The following is a 25,972-nucleotide window of genomic DNA, read 5'->3' as shown; positions in this document are numbered from 1 at the left end:
AACTGAAAAACTTGTTCCTGTGAACCACTAACCCTCACACCCTCCCACATCTCGTCTTGTTTGCATCAATTTGCTTGCCCCACTTACCTATCACGCTACCCTCTGGGTTCAGGATAGGGGTGTGTTGTCTGACTGGAGGTCCAGAGGAAACCAGCCCCACACGCTTCCGCCCAATCTTTTCTTTAACTTGAGGAATAATGATGGAGGCTCCAGGAAAATCCATTGCAGCTCTCCGACGCTTGCCTGTGGAACCAACACAGAAAGAGATAAGAAAAAGTTCCTTACCTGTAATTGGTATTTTTCCATAGAGAGAAGGATAAATCAGACACACACTGGTGGATGATACCATCAGTCAGAAGAAAAACAACTCAAGCCAATACAGATTTTATTTCCTAAACATGTATGGAGATCCTGGGCAGACACCATCTTACTAGCTCTCTCTATTTCAGAACTTAGAAGTCAACTCCCCAGGTATTGTGTTCAGTTTTGGAGGCCGTATCTTGCTAAGGATGTAAAAAGACGGTTCAGAGAGGGATTTACACCAAAAGACCTATGAGAGACTTGAGGACCTAACATGTATACTCTGTAGCAAAGGAGAGGACGGGAGTGATATAATATTTGAAAGGTATAAATCTACAAAGTAATCTTTTCCAGAGATGGGAAGGGTATGAATGTAGGTTGCAGCAGGCTGGCTTAACCTATGAACCAGGTGAGGCTCTGGTCCAGGGTGCCAGTGATAAAGGGCGCCAAACGCCCGGGCCAGTAATGTCACCGGTGCCTGGGATTTCCTGCTTCTGAAATTTTCTCTAGTGCCCAGAGAGCATGCCTACAGTGGTTCAGCTCACTAGTGTGTGAGCTTGAGCCATGTGGTAACAGGAAGTTTGGGTTCTCTTGCTGTTTAAAGTCCTGTGGGGACTGCTGCACGAAAGGAGGATGAGTGGCTATAGGCTTGGGGGGGGGGGGATTTGAGAGTTTCTGAAACTGGGTGAAGGACTGGGGGGGATATGAGGGAGAGAATATTGAGATTGGGTGAAGGCTGGGGGGGTATATGAAAGAGAGAATGAGACTGGGTGAAAGGCTGGAGAGGGGGATATAAGAGAGAGAGAGAATGAGATTGGATGAAGGGCTGGGGAAGGGGGAATATAAAAGAGAATGAGACTGGGTGAAGGGCTGGGGAGCAGAAATATGAGAGGGATGGGGGGGGGGGGGGGCAAAGAGGAGATCCTGCATGGCTGGTGCAGGGGGTGGGAGGCAGGGACAGAAAGGTGGAGAAAGAGACAGGAGATTCTGGATGGAAGAGTGAGAGAGAAATGCTGCATGACTGGGGGCAGAGAAGAGAAATACAGAGGATATGCTGCATGGATGAGAGGAAAAAAAGAGCGAGAAACTATTGGTAGGGTGGAGACGTCAACATGACCCTTAATACTTTACAGGATAATATGGCACAACGTCTCCATCAACTCTTAAATGAATGGGATTTAATAGATACTTAGTGGTTTCAACACCCCAGGGGGGGTTGAAATGTACATGCTACCTACTCAATAATTGATGTATGGTTGTTGGGGAAGGACTTGGTGTCTTTGGAATGGTATTCTTCTATTGAGGCCTGTGTCTGGACGGACAATGCACCAATTTGTATGGTTCTTCCACTCCTTCAGCCTCTTGGGGGAAAGCAATATTGGAAACTTGATGATAGTATCTTTCTTCACACTGAATATGTCACTCAAGTAAAGACTGCTTTGAAATTCAATGATACCTCTGATATGTAGGGTAGAATTATAGCTATGAGTGCCCACTGCAAGAAGGTTAAAACTCAACAGAGAAAGGAGCTATATCAACAGATATCAGCTGGTGCATAATCATAAATCCGGGCATCTCTTTCCAGATCAATTTTTATTACTTAATAAATTGCACACTGATTTGCACGCATTAGATCTGGAGGAGATAAATGCAAGGTTGGAAACACTGTGAAAGGAATATTTTGAGACTGCTAATTGTTCAGGGAGTAAGCTCAAAAAGCAACAATTACACACCTCAGTAAAAGATTCACAAGTGATGGATTGTAGTGTGTCTGATTAGATACAGAGGGCCTTTTTACAGTTTTATAAAAAAACTATATACTCCTGAGCATCGACCTGCCCCTGATATTATGGACCAATTTTTAGCTTTGACTACTCTGACTTGTTTAATCCTGGCAGAGGCCTCCCGATTATCGAAGCCAATCTCTGAGGAGGAAACTTGATGGGCTATCTAAGACTTTACTGCTAAATTCTAAAAGTCTTAAGTGCGCCCTTTAACAACTGTTCAATAGCTGGGAAGCTGGTACTAACACTTGGCAGGTGTTACAGTGCTTTTTAAAGCCTGGGAAACTAACAGATCAATATGGCTCTTACTGCCCGATCTCACTCCTGGATATTGATTACAAGATCTTTACCAAGATTCTTGCCCACTGCTTGAAGTTATATGCCTCACTTTGATAGGGTGTACTGGTCATATACTTTTTTAACCTTGGAAAAGTGGATATCATGGGGCGATTCTTGTAATGGATCCAGTTGATCTACAAGGACCCCGTTGCTAGTCTATGAATTAATGGGGCCTAAACAGCACTGTCACCATTGCTTTTTGCTCAACAAATCTGGATGAACAAGATGATTCAGGGCATTCAGTGTGGGGGAGGATTCACCAAAAGATTTTACTTTTTGATGATGTGCTTTTTATGCTTTCAGAACTTCATTCCTCCTTGACAGAGGTTCTGTCTAGACTGCAGACATTTGGGGAAGTCTCTGGTTTTTCTATCAATTTTACTAAATCTGAACTATTGAATATCTCCCTGACTCCTTCACAGCAAATAAAAATTAAAAACACATTCCCATTCAAGTGGGAATTCAATCATATTCGCTATGTGGGGATAACTGCAACTTTAGATATGCTATATCAGGCAAATTACCCAATTCTACTAAAATCTCTCTGTGCAGAATTGGACAGATGGCAGCATCTTAATATTTCTTCGGTGGGATTCAATACAGACAATCAAGAGTGGTGCTCCTAAAACTAATATCTTTTTACAGCCTTTCCCGGAGAGCCTTCTTCCATCAATTGCATAAGAAGGTGTTTAACTACAGTGGGGGAAATAAGTATTTGATCCCTTGCTGATTTTGTAAGTTTGCCCACTGACAAAGACATGAGCAGCCCATAATTGAAGGGTAGGTTATTGGTAACAGTGAGAGATAGCACATCACAAATTAAATCTGGAAAATCACATTGTGGAAAGTATATGAATTTATTTGCATTCTGCAGAGGGAAATAAGTATTTGATCCCTCTGGCAAACAAGACCTAATACTTGGTGGCAAAACCCTTGTTGGCAAGCACAGCGGTCAGACGTCTTCTGTAGTTGATGATGAGGTTTGCACACATGTCAGGAGGAATTTTGGTCCACTCCTCTTTGCAGATCATCTCTAAATCATTAAGAGTTCTGGGCTGTCGCTTGGCAACTCGCAGCTTCAGCTCCCTCCATAAGTTTTCAATGGGATTAAGGTCTGGTGACTGGCTAGGCCACTCCATGACCCTAATGTGCTTCTTCCTGAGCTACTCCTTTGTTGCCTTGGTTGTATGTTTTGGGTCATTGTCGTGCTGGAAGACCCAGCCACGACCCATTTTTAAGGCCCTGGCGGAGGGAAGGAGGTTGTCACTCAGAATTGTACGGTACATGGCCCCATCCATTCTCCCATTGATGCGGTGAAGTAGTCCTGTGCCCTTAGCAGAGAAACACCCCCAAAACATAACATTTCCACCTCCATGCTTGACAGTGGGGACGGTGTTCTTTGGGTCATAGGCAGCATTTCTCTTCCTCCAAACACGGCGAGTTGAGTTCATGCCAAAGAGCTCAATTTTTGTCTCATCTGACCACAGCACCTTCTCCCAATCACTCTCGGCATCATCCAGGTGTTCACTGGCAAACTTCAGACTGGCCGTCACATGTGCCTTCCGGAGCAGGGGGACCTTGCGGGCACTGCAGGATTGCAATCCGTTATGTCGTAATGTGTTACCAATGGTTTTCGTGGTGACAGTGGTCCCAGCTGCCTTGAGATCATTGACAAGTTCCCCCCTTGTAGTTGTAGGCTGATTTCTAACCTTCCTCATGATCAAGGATACCCCACGAGGTGAGATTTTGCGTGGAGCCCCAGATCTTTGTCGATTGACAGTCATTTTGTACTTCTTCCATTTTCTTACTATGGCACCAACAGTTGTCTCCTTCTCGCCCAGCGTCTTACTGATGGTTTTGTAGCCCATTCCAGCCTTGTGCAGGTGTATGATCTTGTCCCTGACATCCTTAGACAGCTCCTTGCTCTTGGCCATTTTGTAGAGGTTAGAGTCTGACTGATTCACTGAGTCTGTGGACAGGTGTCTTTCATACAGGTGACCATTGCCGACAGCTGTCTGTCATGCAGGTAACGAGTTGATTTGGAGCATCTACCTGGTCTGTAGGGGCCAGATCTCTTACTGGTTGGTGGGGGATCAAATACTTATTTCCCTCTGCAGAATGCAAATAAATTCATATACTTTCCACAATGTGATTTTCCGGATTTAATTTGTGATGTGCTATCTCTCACTGTTACCAATAACCTACCCTTCAATTATGGGCTGCTCATGTCTTTGTCAGTGGGCAAACTTACAAAATCAGCAAGGGATCAAATACTTATTTCCCCCACTGTATATTTGGTGGAGGAAGTCCCTCAGGATGCAAAGAAGGATGCTTTTCAGCTACAACAACAAGGGGGGAGGGTATGGCAGTACCCAATTTCAAATTTTATTATAGTAGGGAGATGTGGTAGCTGTGTTAGTCCACTTCTAAAGGCAATCAATAGAAATAAAATAAAATAAAACATAGAAAAGAAAATAAGATGATACCTTTTTTATTGGACTAACTTAATACATTTTTTGATTAACTTTCGAAGGTAGCCCTTCTTCGTCAGATCAGAAATAAGCAAATTTTGGTAAGTAACAGCATATATAAGTGAAACATCAAAGTATTTCAGTGACAGTCTGAAAGAATGAGGGAGGGGTGGGCTAGGTGAGAGAGAGGGCTGAGAGGATGTGGGACAGGGAGCTATGCATGGTGATCAGAGGGTGACAAAGCAATGAAATGTCATGGTCTATAATGGGCTAGAAAACCCAGATCTTTGTTAAGTCCTCTGTGGTGGGTGTCAACATATTTAATCATTTTGACTTCAAGGGTCTTGCGTTCCTGTATTGTTTTAAAGTTTCCTTTAAATATTCTCACCATGAAATCATTGGTACAGTGTTCTGGTTTTATAAAGTGCTGTCCCACAGAGGTAACATCCTGGTTGGCACTGGCATTTTTCATATGATGTCTATGCAAATTAAATCTCTTCTTCAGCATCTGGCTTGTTTCTCCAATACAGCACCCTTTGTCACATTTTTTACACTGGATGACATATACTACAATGGAAGATGAGCATGTGAAGGATTCCTTTATATAGAATATTTTTCCTTTGTGAATGACTGTGGAGTCTTGTGAAATGTTTTGGCATAGTTTGCAGCTGAATATATTGCAAGGATGTGTGCCATTCTCTTCTTTATGGGTCTCTGGTGAGAGCTTGCTTCTCACTAGCTTGTGTTTTAAATTGGGTGGCTGTCGGAAGACCAGCACTGGTGGGGATGGGAATATCTCTTTCAGTAATTCATCCTCCTGGAGTAGTGCTTGCAGATCTCTGCCAAAACATTTCACACTTTATAAAACCAGAACACTGTACCAATGATTTCATGGTGAGAATACTTAAAGGAAACTTTAAAACAATACAGGAACGTAAAACCTTTGAAGTTAAAATGATTAAGTATGTTGACACCCACCAGACATGACTTAACAAAGATCTGGGTTTTCTAGCCCGATATAGACCATGAAATTTCACTGCTTTGTCACCCTCTGATCACCATGCATATCTCCCTGTCCCTCATCCTCTCAGACCTCTCTGTTTCTCACCTAGGCCACCCCTCCCTCATCCTTTCAGACTGTCACTGAAATACTTTGATGTTTCACTTATATATGCTGTTACTTATCAAAATTTGCTTATTTCTGATCTGACAAAGGGCTACCTTTGAAAGCTAATTAAAAAATGTATTAAAGTGGTCCAATAAAAAAGGTATCATCTTATTTTCTTTTATTCTATTTCTATTGATTGAAACTTTATTATTAAGCCACACAATTAAAATATCTCACATCTTGGATACAAAATTTGGTGGGACAGACACCTGGCTACATTTATATACCATTTGCTGCTTAAGCAGGCAGGGAACCCTATCTTGGGCTTGACCCTCTGTGGCTTACAGTTTGCACAAAACTTGGATTTAGCTTGCAATTCTCAGCTGTAGCACAATATGACTTACATTCAGGAACGCTAGGTATTTTCCTGGAGGGCTTAATATCACAGTTTGTACAATCTATATATGTTAAGATCAGAACTGACTATGTGTATTTCTGTTGATGCAGTGATGCAATGGCGATATGCTGATACAATAGCTTCAGCTTTCGTGTCAGCTGGAATCTGTTTGTGGCATGAGCTATCTGGACAGCTTCGATGATGCTCTGACCTTAAACAGTTTAAAAAGCTTTTGAAAACAAAATCTCAAGGAGCAGCAGTTGGATTTGAACCCTGTCTTCCCTGGTTCTCAGATCACTGCTCTAACCATTATTAATCCTGCTGGAAAGTCAGTGTGAATGCAGAATTTGTGCAGAATTCCACATTTTTGCACAGAATCTGTACTGGGTGCTAGGTCACCACCCTACCTTGAACCTTGGTGGGCCCTTCCTGGGCAACCAGAAGTTGCTAGCCCAAATCGTCACGCACATATTGAGTGCTGGCGCTGCCATCGGCTAGGTCATTTTGCTGCCGAATGCCACCAAATTCCACTTTCATAGGCATGCCCTACGTAATAATCCCCCCGTCCAGCAATTGTTCCCCGACCAATGCCGTTCTCAGTACCGTTAAAATGTTATGTAACCAGCTAAGGGAGTTTTATTGTCATTTCGTGCCAATACCTTAAAATCTATCCATGTGAATTAGTACCTTGTGCTAGTATTTTATTTTTAGTAGTCTCTCCTGACTTAACTCTAAATAGTGGTTACCTGCTGCAATATCTTGGATTAATGTATTACCCATGTCTGTTTTTACCAAATCTTGTACTAACATGCTCTTGTCTAATGCCATTACTTTATCTGATATTTAGGTAGGAATGAAATGGTTCCAGTTCATCAGGCTTCCTATTTAAAGATTATGTGCTCTTTGTTCAACTCCTCGATCCCCTATATCAAAACAATAGATTTGTTTTTAACTAAATTTTTAATTAAATAGTGCAGTCATTCTTTTAAAGTGAAACTGAATGGTCTTGTGTCCTTGTTCTATTTTTGATAACAGCGAGCTAAATCTCTTTTCCTAGAGATCTGGCTGGTTGCCTAGATTTAAGGTTGCTCAATATTTTTTACTTTTCTTTTCACTCATGTTTACTTTAACAATTATGCAAAGTACTGAATTTTGATAGCATGATCTAACTTATAACTTAACATTCTACGTCTCCTTCTCCATAACAGAGAGCGTATCTGTGAGCTAGCTGGTTAACAATTTGTCACAACATTTATTACTGTTTGCTTTGAAATGCAGTGAGACAAACTGTATGATTTATTGTACAGACTGTCTAGTTTTTTGTGACGTCACTTTATTTCTCTTTTTTATTACAAACAGTCTGAATAATAAAATGCTCACCGTTCACTGGTTTCTGTCCAAGCCTCTTTTGATTAAAAACAGCTGTATTTTCTTTTTCTGGTACAGGAGAAATTAGAGGGGTTTTTTCCCTTCTATTTGCTCTCCTGCATCACTGTGTGTGGGTGTGTGTGTGTAGAGATTTCTGAACTTTATTGTGCAGCGATCTTTCCCTTGACATAGACTGTACTTTATTTTAGTCGGTGCAGACTCGTGTGCCCATAAATTATGTCCTGTTTATCTTACTCTAGTCTTACGGCTGTCCCTATTACTGATGTTTAAATGACATTTGTATACCTTCCAACTGCTTTTTGTTTCACAGCTCGCTGATTCACAGGACAGAGGAATATTTAAAATGCACTACAATTTTATTTATTCTATTACGATTTGAACTTTTTTTTTTACAGCTAACTTTTATTAGATTGGGTTCAAAGCTTGCCATTACTTGTTCTGCAAAGTGGTAAGCACAGAAAGGGGGGGTCACGTGACGCTATGAACAGGAGCAGTTGCTAGCGGTTCTGCTCCTGTCACCCCTTCAGGATTCCCGTGATTCTGGCAGCCTAACTCCTGAAATTGTGCACCGTCGAGGGGAGCTGAGAGCGCTGGGAGGTTTGTGCGCAGCGCTGGGGAGCTGAAGTAAGGCATGGCTGCGAAACTGCTGCAAAAAAGATAGAGCGCAGCAGGGCACACAAGGACAAAATGGCGGTGCACCTGGTCGGCTCGACGTGGGTGGCGGAGATCGCTGCCAAGGTGACAGGAGCCATGGAGGTCATTTTGGATAAGAGACTGAGCCTGATAGATTCAAAGTTGGAACAGCTTCAGAGCAATATGGGGAAACTTGGCCAGGATTTAGCTGCGTACCAACAACGAACTGGAGAACTGGAAGATCGGATGGTAGCGGTGGAGGAAGTGCAGGCCCGCATATAAAAAATGGTTGCTTCATATGAGGGAAAAATAGAGGACCTGGAAAATCGGTCTAGAAGAAACAATCTTCATTTTGTGGGCCTACCTGAATCAGTGGGCGACCGTGACATTCGCACCTTCTTGGAAAGTTGGTTAACACACGAACTGGCGCCCTCGATGGGTCCGCTGCAAATTGAGCGGGCACACCGGGTGGGCCCAAAACAACACAAGGCTTCCAGGCCCCGGGTGGTGATTGCCGCCTCCTCAACTTTCATCACAAATCACTGATACTACAAGCGCTGCGCAGAGGAAAGGAGCTGCGATACGATAATAATAAAATATTGTGCTTTCAGGATTATTTGGCGTCAGTGACACACAGCGGAAGAACTTTTCTCCCGTTTGCTCACAAGATCAAATTTGCCCAGCTAAGCTGAGAATTACACATCAGTCGGTCACCAAAACTATGTTTCAGTGAATGAGGCGAAGATCTTTCTGCGTCTTTTGGGCTCAGCTGAGACCTGAGAGGGAACCTTGGATACTTATCTCATGAGAACACGAGGTCTGGGTGCTATTGGTGGCGGCGTAAGGACCGAATCGCCCTTAAGTTTGTGTTACAGGATTGCTTGTGTTAGGCGGTGAGAGTCTGATATGTACGGACGGGGGAGAGGGATCTTGGGGTGATAGTATCTGAGGATCTGAAGGTGATGAAACAGTGTGACAAGGCGGTGGCCGTAGCTAGAAGGTTGCTGGGCTGTATAGAGAGAGGTGTGACCAGCAGGAAAAAAAAGAGGTTTTAATGCCCCTGTATAAGTCATTGGTGAGGCCCCACCTGGAGTATTTTGTTCAGTTTTGGAGGCTGTATCTTGCTAAGGATGTAAAAAGAATTGAAGCGGGTGCAAAGAAAAGCTACGAGAATAGTAAGGGATTTGCATTTCAAGACGTATGAGGAGAGACTTGCTGACCTGAACATGTATACCCTGGAGGAAAGGAGAAACAGAGGTGATATGATAGAGACGTTCAAATATTTGAAAGGTATTAATCTGCAAACAAACCTTTTCCGTAGATGGGAAGGCAGTAGAACTAGAGGACATGAAATGAGATTGAAGGGGGGCAGACTCAAGAAAAATGTCAGGAAGTATTTTTTCACGGAGAGAGTGGTGGAGATGAAAACGGTAATGGAATTCAAACATAAAGGAATCCTGTTCAGAAGGAATGGATCCTCAGAAGCTTAGCCGAGATTGGGTGGCAGAGCCGGTGGTGGGAGGCGGAGCTAGTGCTGGACAGACTTCTACGGTCTGTGCCCTGAAAATGGCGGATACAAATCAAGGTAAGGTATACACAAAAAGTAGCACATATGAGTTTATCTTGTTGGGCAGACTGGATGGACCGTGCAGGTCGTTTTCTGCCGTCATCTACTATGTTACGATGTGCTTTCCCTGACACTTTTTGTGCTTCTCAGTACATCGTCTCTTTAATTACATAAGAGACCACTTGTTCCGGTATTCTGATTATATGCTCTTCATCTTCATTTTTCCCTCCTTATTTTAGCCACCAGAGGGAGCTACCATAATACAGATTTTCAGTTATGTTTTGATTTATAGTGACTTTCAGTGGAAAGTAAATGGATGAAAAATTTCCATTCATTCTTGGGTAATACTATGTGAACAGATACAGAAATGGTAATTCGATGTTAAAGTTTTTAGCTGTTCATGTGTAATTTGAATGTACTTTTTACAAGTGCATATTGTTGGAAAATCACATGGCAGAACATTTAGAGAGTATACTGTACATTGAGATGGTGAGAGAATGTGGATGAAGGTGCAGAGGTATGTTGAAATGTTTGAATAAGGAGATGTATATGGTATCCTCTTTCTAGTATACTCTTTCAAGCCCTCGTTACTCTGCTCTGTTTACTCTGATGTTTGCCTTCTTCTGAAGCATGATGTGAGGCCGTATATTCTGTAAACAGTGTCACCTACAGCTTTTTGAATTATAATGCTTTTTGTCTGTTTATTAGGTGTACAAGCATGTGATTACAATGTTTCTTGGTCACACTATATGCCCTCTTACAGATCACATTCCTTTGCAGACATTCCTTGCATCGTAATTCAGACCAGTTACAATCTATACTGAAATCTCTGTCTTGCTCTTTCCAGCTGAAATTAGGTCACCAGAGTAGACCAACTTCTCGCAAGGGTAAGCCCGGCTGCAAAGGGGAGGTGCTTCAATAGGAACCCTCGTCTCAAACCCGGTGAAGAAACAACAACCTAAGCGAGAATTTAGGGTCGAAATGGAGGCCTTGACATCTGATACCAGATGACCCATGTGAACAATTGACTGACACAACAGTGTGGACTCACCAGTTTGGCCTGCTCCTGTCTAATCTGGACACTTTTGCATTTGGACTCTTACCTTTACATCATCTTTCCTTCAAGGACATTCTTCCTGTAAAATTTTGGACTCTTGCCATAATGAAATATACTAATGAAATTGTTTTTCTCCTACTTCTGTTGCCTAGTTTTCTACTACTTCGTATCATATGCTGTCTACTGCTATACTGGTTAACTCTTCTTCTATTGCGGTTAATTGTACTGAATTCTTTATTATATATTTCCTTTTCCTCTACAGGTCAACACTTAGGTCAATTATTTTCTTATGTGACCACTTATTCCTTTTATTTCTATTTGTGCTGTTTTTTTCTTCTATAGATATTTTATCTTGTCTTTATGACCTTATTTCAGCTCCTCAGGCATAAATAGGTTTAGTTTGGGTTTCTTCGTTTTCAACCTGTTATACCCTTCATCAATTGGCCACCCTGCGGATTATTATCTGTACAGGTGATGATTTCTCAATCATCAAGAGGGGAAGGAATTGATGTGCTCTTTTCTGACCACTGACATGTCATTCATGACCTATGAACTGCATAGCTATAAGGCTCAAACTTTTCTGTTAAACTATTTTCCTCTTTTTTCTGTATTTGTATTTTTCCCTAATTCTTTTTTTTAATAATATGTGTCTGTCTAATGATTTTACAGTACGGGTTTCTTTGTAGCAGACCTGATTACCCAGAAAACCGCAATGGTAAAGATTTAAAACTATGTGTTGCATTGAATGGAGACACCTTGTGCAGAAGTTGGAAGCAATTTCTCAATCAGTTTTGGAGTAATTTTATGTAGAAAGTTGCAGAAATGTTTTGAGGTCTGTTTGTAATAAGCTAAGCTATATGAACTGTTTCACACATACTGTGAATGGTCACATGGAAGGCGTATAGGTTAGTAGAATAGAATGTATAGAAAAGATATTGCAAGTTAGCTAGAAGGAATAAGAGACGTGAATATATATAGAAGTTTTTTTTAACAGAATTGTATAAGGATTGTATAGTTTCCAAACAGTGACCCCTACAGTTGCATTGACATGGAAGGACACTTTTAGTTGGATAAGTTTTAATATTGTTTCATGTTTGATAATGCTTCTGTTTACATAATCAGATTTTTACATATACCTTGAACAGTGCAAAGAATGAAATCTGAAGAACTCCCTTAAGTTAATGACATGTTACTAATGAAGTGAATAACTATTATATGGACTGTTTAACTGGCTGGAAACCATTAGATGCTTTCAGTAGAAGTCTCCTAGATGCGAAATGATGTCTTCCATGTGAACCCTTGCCTACCTGAGTGAATCTTTCAACAGTATACAGACTGCTGTTTCACAATACCAGAACCACCTACACTGACTTACAAAATCCTCTGATGCCAAAATTGTCTACTTATCAGATCAATGAAATTCTAAGTGACTTTGAATTACCTGATTTCTAGCTGCTTACATTTTAAAACTACACATTATGGACTTTTCCAAAAGATTCTATTCTTTTTACTGAATTATCCCTTTATATCACAAGCTGTTTTATGCACTACTAATGTTATACAAATGTTCATCATGCTAGGGAGAAACTTTATACTTCTCAGTTGCTGTATAACACCCTGTATCAAAAGTTTAGTACAACAGTTAATTGCAACTGCTCTAAGCTAGAAAGAACCTACAGGTCACTATGTCCTGTATGAACGCTTTATGGCTGATACCGAGCTTATTGCCGGAGCAGAGGAAGGAGAGTATTATGTTCCTATGTATGTTCTAGAACGCTATAAGTCAGCAGGGCTCTCACATATGATCTAGGCCTATAACACTCAGAGTTTTGCCATTGCAATACTCAGAATTATAATGCCCCTCCCTCTCTGTTCCACGCCCCCCCTCCCTCCCTCCCTCCCCCTGAGTTCCACACCCTCCTTCCCTCCCTCTGCGTTCCACACCCTCCTTCCCTCCCTCCCTCCCTCACTCCGAGTTCCATGCCCCCCCCCTCTGCTCCGAGATCCACGCCTCTGCGCCTCCCTCCCTAGAGTAAATATAATGAATTACTGCAAAGTTTGTATTTGGCCAATATTAACCCTTTTATTAAGGCCAAAATAAGACATTGCTTCTGTATTAGTATTAGTGATGAGCTATATGTACACAGTCAAGTGCTGACTAATGATTAGCTCTGTAGTAATGATATATAAGTTATTTGCAATATTTACTCAAACTTGTAAATTTCATGGTATATTAAATAGACGTATATGAGTTCATGTGCTTCCAAGGTTCACCATGCCCCAGAGGAATAGTTGTAAGATAGTTAGGCCCCTTGGGGTCCGGCGTCTGCAGTGAAGATGAGCGGTGCTTCAGCCTGCCTTCCCATCTGTCTGAGCTCTGCCTCTGGTCCCGCCCTCATTTCCTGTTTCTGGAAGGGCGGGACTAGAGGTAGAGCTGAGATAGATGGGAAGGCAGGCTGAAGCGCCGCTTGCCTTCACTGTAGACACCTGACCCCAAGGTAACAATTTTAAAATTACAGCCGGCATGCAGGAAGGTGAGGGGCTGCTGCAGGACAGGTCATGCTTGCAGTCGGAGGGGAGGCAGAGAGAGGGAGGGAGGCGCAGAGGCGTGGATCTCGAAGCAGAGGGGGGGCGTGGAACTCGAAGTGAGGGAGGGAGGGAAGGAGGGTGTGGAACTCAGAGGGAGGGAGGGAGGGTGTGGAACTCAGAGGGAGGGAGGGAGGGGGGGCATGGAACTCAGAGGGAGGGAGGGAGGGGGCGTGGAACTCAGAGGGAGAGAGGGAGGGGGGGCGTGGAACTCAGAGAGAGGGAGGGGGGGGCGTGGAACTCGGAGGAAGGGGGAGCTGCAACTCGAAGGGGAGGAGAGGGAGGGAGGGAAGTAGGGGGGCATGGAACTCGAAGGGGAGGGGCTGGAAATTGGATGAGAGGGGGGAGGAGGAGAGGGGGCGATTGTGTACTCACCTCGAACGTTGTGTGGCTGGCTGGTGCTGGCTTCCCTTCCCTCTCACTTCCCATTGGTCCACCCTCTGACATCATTGCCAGCGTGGACCAATGGGAAGTGTGTTACGAACCCAGGCATCCAGACGGAGGTGCAAATTATTATATAGGATATTTATAAATGATACAGAAATCAGACCGATCAGTGAGGTGATTAAATTTGTAGATAAAAACAAAACTATTCAAGGTTGTTAAAACATGTGCAGACTGTGAAAAATTGAAGGAAGACCTTAGGAAATTAGAAGATTGGGCATCCAAATGGCAGATAAAATTTAATGAGGACAAATGCAACGTACATTGGAAAGAATAAACCGAATCATAGTTCCCTGATGCTAGGATCCACTTTGTGGGTCAGCAACCAAGAAAAAGATCTAGGTGTCCTTGTAGATAAGCTGAAATCTTTTGCTCAATGTGCAGCAGCGGCCAAAAAAGCAAGCAGGATGCTAGGAATTATTACGAAAGGGATGGTGAATAAGACCGAAAATACTATAAGACCGAACAATACGATAGCTCTATTGTTCAGTTCTGGTTGCCATATCTAAAATAAAGATATAGTGGAATTAGAAAAGGTCCAGAGAAGAGCGACCGAAAGGGGATGAAACACCTCTCATACGAGGAAAGGCTAAAGAGGTTAGGGCTCTTCATCTTGGAAAAGAGATGGATGAAGGAAGATATGATCGAGGTCTACAAAATCCTGAGTGGTGTAGAACGAGTAGAAGTCAAGTGATTTTTTTATTCATTCCAAAAGTACAAAGACTAGGGGACACTCAAGGAAGTTACATGGAAATACTTTTAAAACAAATAGGAGGAAATATTTTTTCACTCAACCAATAGTAAAGCTTTGGAATTGTTTGCCGGAGGATGTAGTAACAGTGGTTAGTGTATCTGGGTTTAAAAAAGGTTTGGACAAGTTTATGGAGGAAAAGTCCATAGTCTGCTATTGAGACAGACATGGGAAGCAACTGCTTGCCCTGGGGTAGCATAGAGTACTGCCACAATTTGGGTTTCTGTCAGGTAGCTGTGACCTGGCTTGGCCACTGTTGGAAACAGGATACTGGGATAGATGGACTATATGTCTGACCCAGTATGGCTACTCTTATGTTCTTAGGATATAATTTGGACTTTACGCAAGCCACCCAGAAGTTAGAATCAGGGGTCTCCCACTGAGCTGCCTCATGAATATGAAAAGATATAGGAGTTCTCTTAGTATCCGACATTATAGATGGAGCTGGACCAGAGGACTGAGAAACAGGGAAAGAAATGAAACTCTGTTCTCAAAAACAGTCTAGCTATAGTAGGATTATCACCCCTATCTGCTTCTGAAATGTCCAAGTCAGGATCATCAGCAGAACTAGTACAGTCAAAATACACAGGTAAAATCTCCTCTGAGTCCTGAGGAGGAACAGTCTCCAAATCCTATGAAAGGGAAAGTTTTTGTTTCTTAGGAAGTTGCTCCTCAAAGGCAACGTGAGGGGAAGAAGCAGCTTGAGCTGACTTTAATAAAAAGGCTTGATGTAATAAGATAAATTCAGGCAAAAAGGGAAGGGCAGAGCCTTCTATCCCTGCAAAACCAACATCCAGGGACATGAATCACATTCTACATGAATCACAATCGGGTTTCCATCCAGCTCACAGTACAGAAACCGTCCTACTAACTCTAATATCCAAATTCAAACAGGAAATCTCATTTGGAAACAACATCCTCCTTCTACAATTCAATTTATCCAGTGCATTTGATATGGTAAATCACAATATTCTAATCAAACTACTGGATAAACTTGGGATCGGCGGAAATATCATTAATTGGATAAAAGGCTTCATCACCTCAAGATCATACCAAGTTAAATCAACCTCAACTATCTCATCTCCCTGGTCACCAAACTGTGGTGTACCTCAAGGATCCCCTTTATCCCCGATCCTCTTCAATCTTATGATGATCCCCCTAGCCAAAGCTCTATTCAGACATGGTCTTAACCCTTTCATATACGCTGATGATGTCACCATATTCATTCCCTTCAAATCTAATCTAACTGAAATCTCAGACAAAATATCCTTGGGCATGAATATCTTAACCTCCTGGGCCAACACCTTTATGATGAAAATGAACAAAGAGAAAACGCAATGCCTAATCCTCTCATCCCAACACGCCGTGCTCCTCCCTACTAATTTTAACATCTGTGGCACCACAATCCCAATATCTGATAATTTAAAAATACTTGAAGTGACATTAGATAACCATCTCTTGCTCGGAAATCACACAAAATCCACTACAAAGAAAATGTTCAACATGATGTGGATACTGAAATGCGTAAAACCATATCTCCCCCTGAAAACTTTCCGGAACTTGGTGCAATCCACAGTACTTGCCCACACCGACTACTGTAACAGTTTCTTCTTAGGCTGTAAGACCCATATCCTGAAAAAACTTCAAACTACTCAAAACACAGCAGCAAGACTCATTTTGAAAGTGCAACACCTCTTCGTAAAAAACTTCACTGGCTCCCTATCAGAGAACGAATCAACTTCAAGGACCATACATTAATCCACAAGATTATCCACGGTGAATCTCTGGGCTATATGCGCAATCTGATTGATCTTCCCACCAGAAACATGTCTGTAACTTCACAAACTTACCTTAACCTACATTACCCCAATTGCAAAGGACTTAAGTACAAAACCTATTATGGATCCAACTTCTCCTTCTTAAGCAGCCAACTCTGGAATGCCCTCCCCAGACCTATCCGATCCATCAGCGACTATCTACCCTTCCGGAATTCATTAAAAACCCATCTGTTCAAGCAAGTGGAGGAGTGGCCTAGTGGTTAGAGTGGTGGACTTTGGTCCTGGGGAACTGGGTTCGATTCTCACTGCAGGCACAGGCAGCTCCTTGTGACTCTGGGCAAGTCACTTAACCCTCCATTGCCCCAGGTACAAATAAGTACCTAAGCCGCATTGAGTCTGCCATGAGCGGGAAAGCGTGGGGTACAAATAAAAAAAAATGACCAAGACTAATCCTATGAACCCATCTACCCATCACATTTCCAGGAGACAACGACAATGACCTAATCCACTTATCCCACCTAATTTCCCTTTGCTTATCCAATGTCCCATCCCCCTTCCGCCTCTTCTACCCCTCCTCCAATGTTCACCTATCCTTGCTCATATCCCTTCTACTCCCTTCACTCTTGCCCATTCTCTACCTACTTATTTCTTTTATTATTCTGATATATTTAACTTATATTTTGTTTCTTCATCAATACTCTGTAATCCCTGTTACTATGTAAGCCGCATTGAACCTGATCTGAGTGGGAAAGCGTGGGGTACAGATGTAATAATAAATAAATAAATGGTAGTGAGCAAGGAACCCACTGAAAAAATGTCTGCCAAAGCCTTGCAGAGTCCAGGAGCTATTGGCGCTGAGCCCACCAAAACCGCCATCGAAGCAGGGCCAGTTTAAACTCCCGGAGATGGAGTACTGATGACCAAAGTAGGCAAAAGTGGCATGTCCACAGAAGTAAAGCAAAGCATGCAGGAACTGGTAGCCAAGAGCTTACTTACCGCAGCCTGCACAAAACTTAATAGGCTCATAGAGAATAATAAATATATTCACAGAAATCAGCTAGTCTCATGACCTCCAATGCACTGAAGCTCCAAAATCTTCCCATCGTACTCTCAAAAAGAACCACAGTGGCTGCTCTTTTTTTAAAGATAGAGACAGGAAAAAAAGAGAAAGGAAGACTGAAATAAAGAGGTATAAAGTGACAGTGGGGGAGCAGGGAGGGACCTAGACCACCAAGTTTACACCTGAGGCACAGAATATTCTCAAGCTCAAACACAACTGAATCTGCAAGCAGGACAGGAGGCCACACAGAAGTCACCACAGCGCACAGGAGCTGCTATCCCACCTGCTGGAGATAGAGAATACTGCCTTGGTTGCTAAAAGCAGTAGCTTATGAGGTACAACTCATTAGAGTTCTCTATCTTCACCTGCTGGCGGATGGTCATAACCCATTTGTCTGGGCTGTTTCTTGGGTCTTAATGGGAAAAAAAATAAAATATATATATATATATATATATATATATATATATATATATATATATACAAATAAAAAATAAAATGCTTCACTCCAGGAAGTCCAGGACCCAGCCCTAGGTTTCCTAAGGGTGAATACCAAAAGCAAAGTTGAATAAATGGGGTTTGAACATTAAAGGAAGGAAAGGTGCGCTCAGACCTCAAAGCAGGAGAGAGGTCGTTCCAGAGTTTTGGGGCTAAAAAAAAAAATGCAGAGTGACAGGTAGATTTACAATGAGATAGTTTAGAGGAAGAGATGACCAGACGGTGGGAATCGAGCGGAGGGAACAGGTGGGAGTGTGGGGAATGACAAGTGAAGAAAGGTAAGACGGAGAACCAGAATGAAGCGCTTTATGAGTAATACATAGAATGTTATTTTTTTTATTTATATTTTTATTTTACATTTACATGTTAAACATAAATGTACAAGCAATATCTGAAAATTGAAGAAAAAAGAAAAAAAAATCTTCAAGAAATTATCTATCAACTTTGTCCACAACATATTGGATCCAAGTACCAGGAAAGTAAATTACAGAGAAAAAGGGAAAACTCTACATCAATGAAGCAGTAGAGAAACTACAAATACTCACAGCTGATTTACCGCATAATTAACTAATGGGTGTAGCCAAGGCAACCCTCACTCTATCTTTAGAATTAATGAATTCCAGCAGTTTCTTGGGGTCAAAGAATACATAATTAGTCAAGTTTAGACACACTAAGCATCTACAAGAAAATTTTAATACAAGCAAGCCACCTAAGTTGAGAACTCTTGGGTTTAAGGCCAAGAATTCTCTTTCTTTTTTGTGTGTCCCTTGCCAAATCAGGAAAAATCTGAATTTTAGATCCCAAAAAAGCAGCATTTTTATGACGAAAATAGGAACGAAAAATATTATTTCTGTCTGGCTCTAAAGCAAAAGTCACTAGAAGGGTAGTCTGTTCTGTTATAATTTCTAAAGAGCTTTCCAGAAATTCTGTCAAATTTAAATCAGGTTGAGGTTGTTCGTTCAAAGGTTTGAAGTCCCAGTTATATATTGGGCTCTAACTATGGGCGGATAGCCCTCAGCTGGAACTCCCAATATTTCACCAAAGTATTTCTTTAGCATATCACAAGCGGGAATTAAAGATGATTTGGGAAAATTTAAGAACCTCAAGTTGTTCCTTCGTCCTTGATTTTCTAAATATTCAAGCTTATGAGCTTGAATATCTTTTTCCCTGATTACTGTTGAAGCCATATTCTGTAACTGCATAATTTCACCTTCTAGTGTGGTAGATTTATTAAGTTGCATTTTAATCTTGCCAGACAGAGATTGATAGGATTGTCTCAACTCCAAAATCTCTCCCTTAAAGGAGTTAGAAAGCTGTAGAAGGCAAAAGTTCAAACCTTGGATCCTATAGGGACTCCATTGTCACCACAGCTGGTCTACCCAAAACACCATTCCCTCTGGAAGCAGAGCCCTGGATGAGATAGGAGGAAGACTGATCAACTTGCCTTTCCTCCGATGTTAAACTCCCCAGGGACGACATAGCGACGGGTCCTCCCCTCTCAGTAAGAGAAGCTTGCTCCCTTCCAGGCGCTTCAACTTGCTGCATCGCCGTCGCTAAGGAACTGCTTCCGGGTCGTGGGGGGGCTTTGCTAGAGAAAGAACTAAGCGAAGCTCCTTCAATGCTGCGGTCCACCTCCACCACCGCGGAACCCATCAAAGCGGGCACTGGTTCTCCTAGCACTCACACTCCAAAGCTCTCCAGAGTAGCCTGACGCGAAGTAGGGGTTTCCTTCGGGCTCGAGGAGGTAAGAGTCCCAGTCTTCCCCTTTCTTTTCCCCATTCCAACATGGGGAAGAGTTGCATGTTCTTAACATCAGGTATGCTCACAGGTAGTCAGGAGCGCTGAAAACGCCAAACTGCTTCAGTCGCCATCTTGGATCCTTCTTCACACATAGAATTTTAAACCAGGAACAAAATTTTACCAGGAGCCAATGAAGAGAAGGTAGGAGGGGAGAAGCTAAATCAGTTCTACGTGCTTTACAGAGAAAGTGGGCTGCAGGATTCTGTAGAATTTGTAAGCGGTGAAGTTGGGAGACACTCTGGAGTAGGTGACATTAGAATAATTGAGATGGGAGATGACAAAAGCATGCATCAACATACGTAAAGCAGGAAAACACAAGAATTTAGCAATAGAATGAAGGCGACAAAGAGAAAAGAACCAAGGTACTTGAACAGTAGGAAAAATGGAAGGGATAAGGAATGAGTACATAGAAGAAATAACCAAGTCAGCCTACAGCTCTAGGCATTTAAATCACTGTAAAAATAGTTGCCAACCTACCTAGAGTCCAGACCAAGTTGCCCTCTACTGGGGTTGTGCTTTCATCAATGTCATTTCCATAGAGACAGAGTCCAGCTTCTAACCGCAAACTGTCCCTCGCTGCCAGACCTGCCACCTTCACTTCAGGGCTCTGCAGCAGTATTTCTGACAGCTGGACTGCATATTCCGTAGGAACTAAGATCTGAGGGTGTAAGATATTGACACATTGTGGGTAAATTTAAAACAGGGCACCAATGGGAAAAGTCCAAAAAGGCAACTATTTTGTTACAACAACATAGGTGCCTATAGGGGTATAATCAAAAGGAGCGCCCAAGTTTTCCTGAGGACGTCCTCGCAGGATGTCCCGGCGAAGGGGCGTGGAAACCCGTAATATCGAAACAAGATGGGCATCCATCTTTTGTTTCGATAATACAGTCGGGGACGCCCAAATCTTGAAATTTAGGTCGTCCTTAGACTTGGTAATTTCTGATTTTCGGCGATAATCAGAAACTAAGGACGCCCATCTCAGAAATGACCAAATGCAAGCCCTTTGGTCATGGGAGGAGCCAGCATTCGTAGTGCACTGGTCCCCCTGTCATGCCAGGACACCAACCAGGCACCCTAGGGGACAATGCAGTGGACTTCAGAAAAAGCTCCCAGGTACATAGCTCCCTTACCTTGTGTGCTGAGCTCCCCAAACCCACTCCCCACAACTGTACACCACCACCATAGCCCTTAGGGGTGAAGGGGGGCACCTAGATGTGGGTACAGTGGGTTTCTGGTGGGTTTTGAAGGGTTCACATTTACCAGCACAAGTGTAACAGGTAGGGGGGTGGGGCTGGGTCCACCTGCCTGAAGTGCACTGCACCCAGGGACCTGCATACTGCTGTCATGGAGCTCGGTATGATATTTGAGCCTGGCAAAAAATATTTTTTTTTTTTTTTTTTTGAGGGTGGGAGGGGGTTAGTGACCACTAGGGCAGTAAGGGGAGGTCATCCCCGATTCCCTCCGGTGGTCATCTGGTCAGTTCGGGCACCTTTTTGTGTCTTGGTTGTAAGAAAAAAAAGACCAGTTAAAGTCGTCCAAATGTTCATCAGGGACGCCCTTTTTTTTTCCATTATGGGTCGAGGATGCCCATGTGTTAGGCACACCCAAGTCCCGCCTTCGCTACGCCTCCGACACGCCCCTGGAAACTTTGGTCATCCCCATGATGGAAAGCAGTGGAGGACGCCCAAAATCGTCTTTCAATTATGCCGATTTGGGCAACCCTGTGAGAAGGACGCCCATCTTGCGATTTGTGTCGCAAGATGGGCGTCCTTCTCTTTCGAAAATAAGCCTGTGCCTTTATAAAAAAAGGTTGTCAGAATTATCCTGACATGCATATTCACAGGCACAAACTTACAACTGCTCTGAAAAAGGTGTAAATTTGTGTATGCACGTCCATATTTTATTAAATATGTGTACAATCACAACTCCATCTCTGTTCCATCCAAAATAGGTGCCTAAGAACATCTACATGCTGATTGTGCATTCATTGGCATACTCTTTCTGTACACCTAATTATTTATTTGTAAAGATTTATAGCCCATGCATTCGAGATATCAGTAAAATTAGAACAAAGTTCACAGAAAACCATTTTGGACACCATCAAGATACAGTAACTATGAATCAAATACACAATAGGGTAGGGATGCTTAGCACAAGAATAAATTTCCAGAGACAGTAATAAGGGAACACATAAGGGAGAGGGAGTGGGTACTGAACAGCAGCCTTTTGACTCCAATGCATGCAAATTTATCTCATGTACATTTAATGATTTAAGCTTTATTAACTTATATAGTGGAGAACAAAATGACATACATGCGTGTGTAGGAATATCTTAGAATTCTGCAAACACTCTGCTTCAGGACTCATCATTGCCACTCTGGGGGCAATAGATAGAAAGGAGGAAGACTGCCTGTTTACAAAAACTTTTTAAAAAACCCTTCCTACCTTTAAGGGGGACTCAAAGCCCATCTGGCTTCATTTATTTACTTATTATAATGACTTACACAGAAGTATTTCGGCCAGATGGGCTTTGAGGCCCCCTTAAAGGCAGAAAGGGTTTTAAAAAAATAGTTTTTGCAACCAGGTAGTCTTCTTCCTTTCTATCTATTGCCCCCAGAGTGGCAATGATGAGTCCTGAAGCAGTGTGCTTGCAGAATTCTAAGATATTCCTACACAGGTAGAACATTGTTCACCTTGTACAGCAAGAAATCCTGTCACAAGAAGCGCAAAGATATGTACACTAAGACGATTGGTGATAGTACTTAGGACCTGTCAGGCCCTGACAGAAAATGCAATACTGTGTATACGGAGCAAAGGGTAGTGATAGTTGTTGATGCTGTTCTGAGGGGTACAGAGGCAGGCATCTGCAGATCCATGGTGTTCTGGGAGGCGTGCTGTCTGCTGGGTGCCAAGATCTTAACCATTATGGAGAGACTGCAGAGACTCATCAAGCCTGATCCTGCTTGATGAGTGGGCACAGATGATACTGGAAGGTAACCTATGAATCAAATCAGCATTTATATACCACTAAAATCCTCTTTTCAGGGTTCAGTGCAGTTTACATGGGTTATATCACATTACAGAGTAGGGCATGAGGGGAGAGCAGATCTATGAGTAGACCAGGGAGTGACAGTATTGGAAAGGTCAGTCCTATAAATAGTTAGAAGTCAAGGTGCAATAATGGCTGGTCATTTTGTTTCATTTGGAAAAAGGTAATTTCTCCTGAAGATGGGGTAGTTATCTGTTTTGATGGTAGATGGAAGGGAACATATCAAAGGTTACATCATGGCTCTGGGAGAAAAAGTGAACACATAGGAGCTCAGGTGGTGTGGAGAAATTTGTATTTTGGAGATAAATACATGGCTGTATGAATGGTGTTGGCAGAAAATAAAGTGGGAAGTGAACCAATGACTTCAGGACATAGAGACAGATGATGTTCACGAAGTAAACTTTGTTGTAGACTCAACACAGTACTGTGTTTCGGCCACAGGCCTGCCTCAGGAGTCTAAAAAAGATTTTATTAAACCAACATTAAAAAAATTTATATTAAAAACAGAAAAAATATAAACTTCGATTACAAGAACTATCATACAACAGAATATATATGTTTTTTTAATTTTTCAAAAAATATATAATTGAGAACAAACACATATATAACATATCTAATACATAAATAAAAGTAATTTGTACGTTAAAATACAGGCTTGATAAATATACTCATATTTCTAAAAATGTAAAGTAAAGTTCAAATATGAAACTTATATTATGTAACAATATTTGATTGAAATCTGATCATATAAATATCATAAATATGGTTATAAATACATGAAAAATGACACAATACTAAGAATTTGGCAAATGAGTTCTTATATATATTATTAATGGTCTAAAAAATATTTAATAAAAAATGTGTATATATATATATATATATATATATATATATATATAGAAATATATATCTGTCTGGTAGACTCCGTGTGTACAATCCTCCTATATACAATCACCATCTCATAAAGTAACTCATATTCCTGGTAATTTATTTTGAAAATTATAATTAAATTTCAACAGTATATTTCAATAAATTAATGAGTTAAAAAGGTTTAAAGAAGATCTTTTGTATGTTACAATAGAGACCCAGGAAATGTATATGCCAAAAATTAGTGATCAGTTTGTATAAATATTTTTAAAAATATTTTAAAATGTATTAATAAGTATATATATATATAAACTTATTGTTGCTCAATTATTTAAAAGAAGACATTGTAAATAATATTGGTTAAGGAACATGTACAAACAAAAAATGAAAAAATAATATATTAAAAATTAATAATTTGTAACAAATATATATATAGAATAATCAATAATTGATAAAAAATAAACATTGAAAGAAATCATAGGAAATAAAAAATGAAAAATAAAAAATAATAATAAACATAAATGAAGTCCCAGATATAAATACCAATGCAAATGCCAATTTTATATGGTCCATCCACTGCCTAAAAAATCATAAATAAATTGACTATAAATAATTAAAATTGACACAAGACAAATAATATGCTTTATTATTTATCTTTGTCAAAGTGCAGATGAATAGGACCGTTAAAAAATATGGATATACGTAACGATATTGTGACCAAATATTAAAAATTGACCTCATGAAGTTATGTCTTAATATGTATATCTTAATATATAAAAGTGTAAATACGAGAAAAGATGAAAATTTGAACAAACTGACCTTTAACGTGTAAAAATGTTGTTTAAAAGGTTGTCCTTCTTGGGTAATGCACCAAGAGGATTAGCACAGAAATGTCCAATGCTTTTTTGTCTGAGAGTCAGAAAAAAATATGAAAGATGATCAACAATACATAATGATAAACAATATTCATCGAATATCCATAATAATGATAGTAAGAGTAATGAAACTAATACAAGATCCAAAGGATACACGTCAATTAGCCGACATGCTCATGACACCATTTTCATTCAAATCAGTGCCACAGATTTCCGTTTCATTTTGGCGCCAAATCAGTGTATTTAAAATCTACGTCAACAGACAATCAGTTTCGTTATTGAAGAAAGAGGCTACTTGTCGTTACACTAGATTTGATCTTCATGATCTTTAAGGTTTTTTGGAGGGTAAGGTTCCACATTATTCTTTTTAAGAACAATACCTTTCAATGAAGACTAACGTTGATTGCCTTTAGTTGCTATAAATATCACTTGAGGCTTTGGCGTCTTTATAGACCCTTTAAATGTATGTTTTTGGACTCTGTTTTAGAACATTCTACTATCTTGTCACAAAAACATTTCCCATTGAAAACAGAGTAGCAGTCTTGTTTGATATAAAATGTCCACAATATAGATATGTAAGATTTCTTACACGGTTTCATATACACGGTTATTGTTTACATTTTTTTGTTCATTGTTCTTGTCCTGCAGATGTTAATCCAGATACACACATGTATCATTTGCTTATTACGTCAAATTAGCACATCTTTGCAGACAGCATTTATTTTTTATTTTTCCCTTTTTTATTTGTCTCCTTTTTACATCCTCAGCATTTCACATCATGTCGTTGCTCACAAATTGGTTATCGGTATTTTTTCAGAATCTTTATACACACAATCTACAGTATATAGACCATTCAATGATAGATAGACTATTCCTTTGGATCTTGTATTAGTTTCATTACTCTTACTATCATTATTATGGATAATTATTATGGACATGTTGATATCCACTCCTCACAGCTGGTTCGGTTGGTCTTTTTGTGCTTTCCCTTTTTTCTCTTGTTCTGAATACCTCTTTTGGAGTTGCCTTATTTTATCCTTCCCTGTATATTATTTTTGCTTTTTTTCAAAGTTTTCTTTGTTTTACCGCACTTGTAAGCTATGTTTAGGTCTGAGCTCCGGTCAGGTTTGTTCCTTTTCTCTTTTATGATGCTATTCCTTTTGTTTAGCACCACTGAGTCATTTGATTTGGCTACAGCAGTTCTTCCTTTCAAGTCATT

At 41.0% G+C, this 25,972-nt stretch overlaps 1 protein-coding gene across 1 annotated transcript in view; it reads right to left on the bottom strand.

Annotated features, from left to right (window-relative positions):
* The window catches only part of AMT (aminomethyltransferase), a 182,600-nt gene that overhangs the window by 1,561 nt on the left and 155,067 nt on the right, over nucleotides 1-25,972 (bottom strand). The window contains exons 7-8 of the mRNA XM_030205537.1: nucleotides 20,437-20,617; nucleotides 88-243 (exon numbers count right to left, since the gene is read on the bottom strand). Coding sequence (XP_030061397.1) covers nucleotides 88-243; nucleotides 20,437-20,617 — 337 coding nt within the window. The remainder of the gene's footprint in view (nucleotides 1-87; nucleotides 244-20,436; nucleotides 20,618-25,972) is intronic.

This window comes from Microcaecilia unicolor, chromosome 6 (assembly GCF_901765095.1).
Source record: "Microcaecilia unicolor chromosome 6, aMicUni1.1, whole genome shotgun sequence".
In the NCBI taxonomy this organism is placed as follows: Eukaryota; Metazoa; Chordata; class Amphibia; order Gymnophiona; family Siphonopidae; genus Microcaecilia; species Microcaecilia unicolor.
This window is presented reverse-complemented; position numbering and strand designations above follow the sequence as displayed.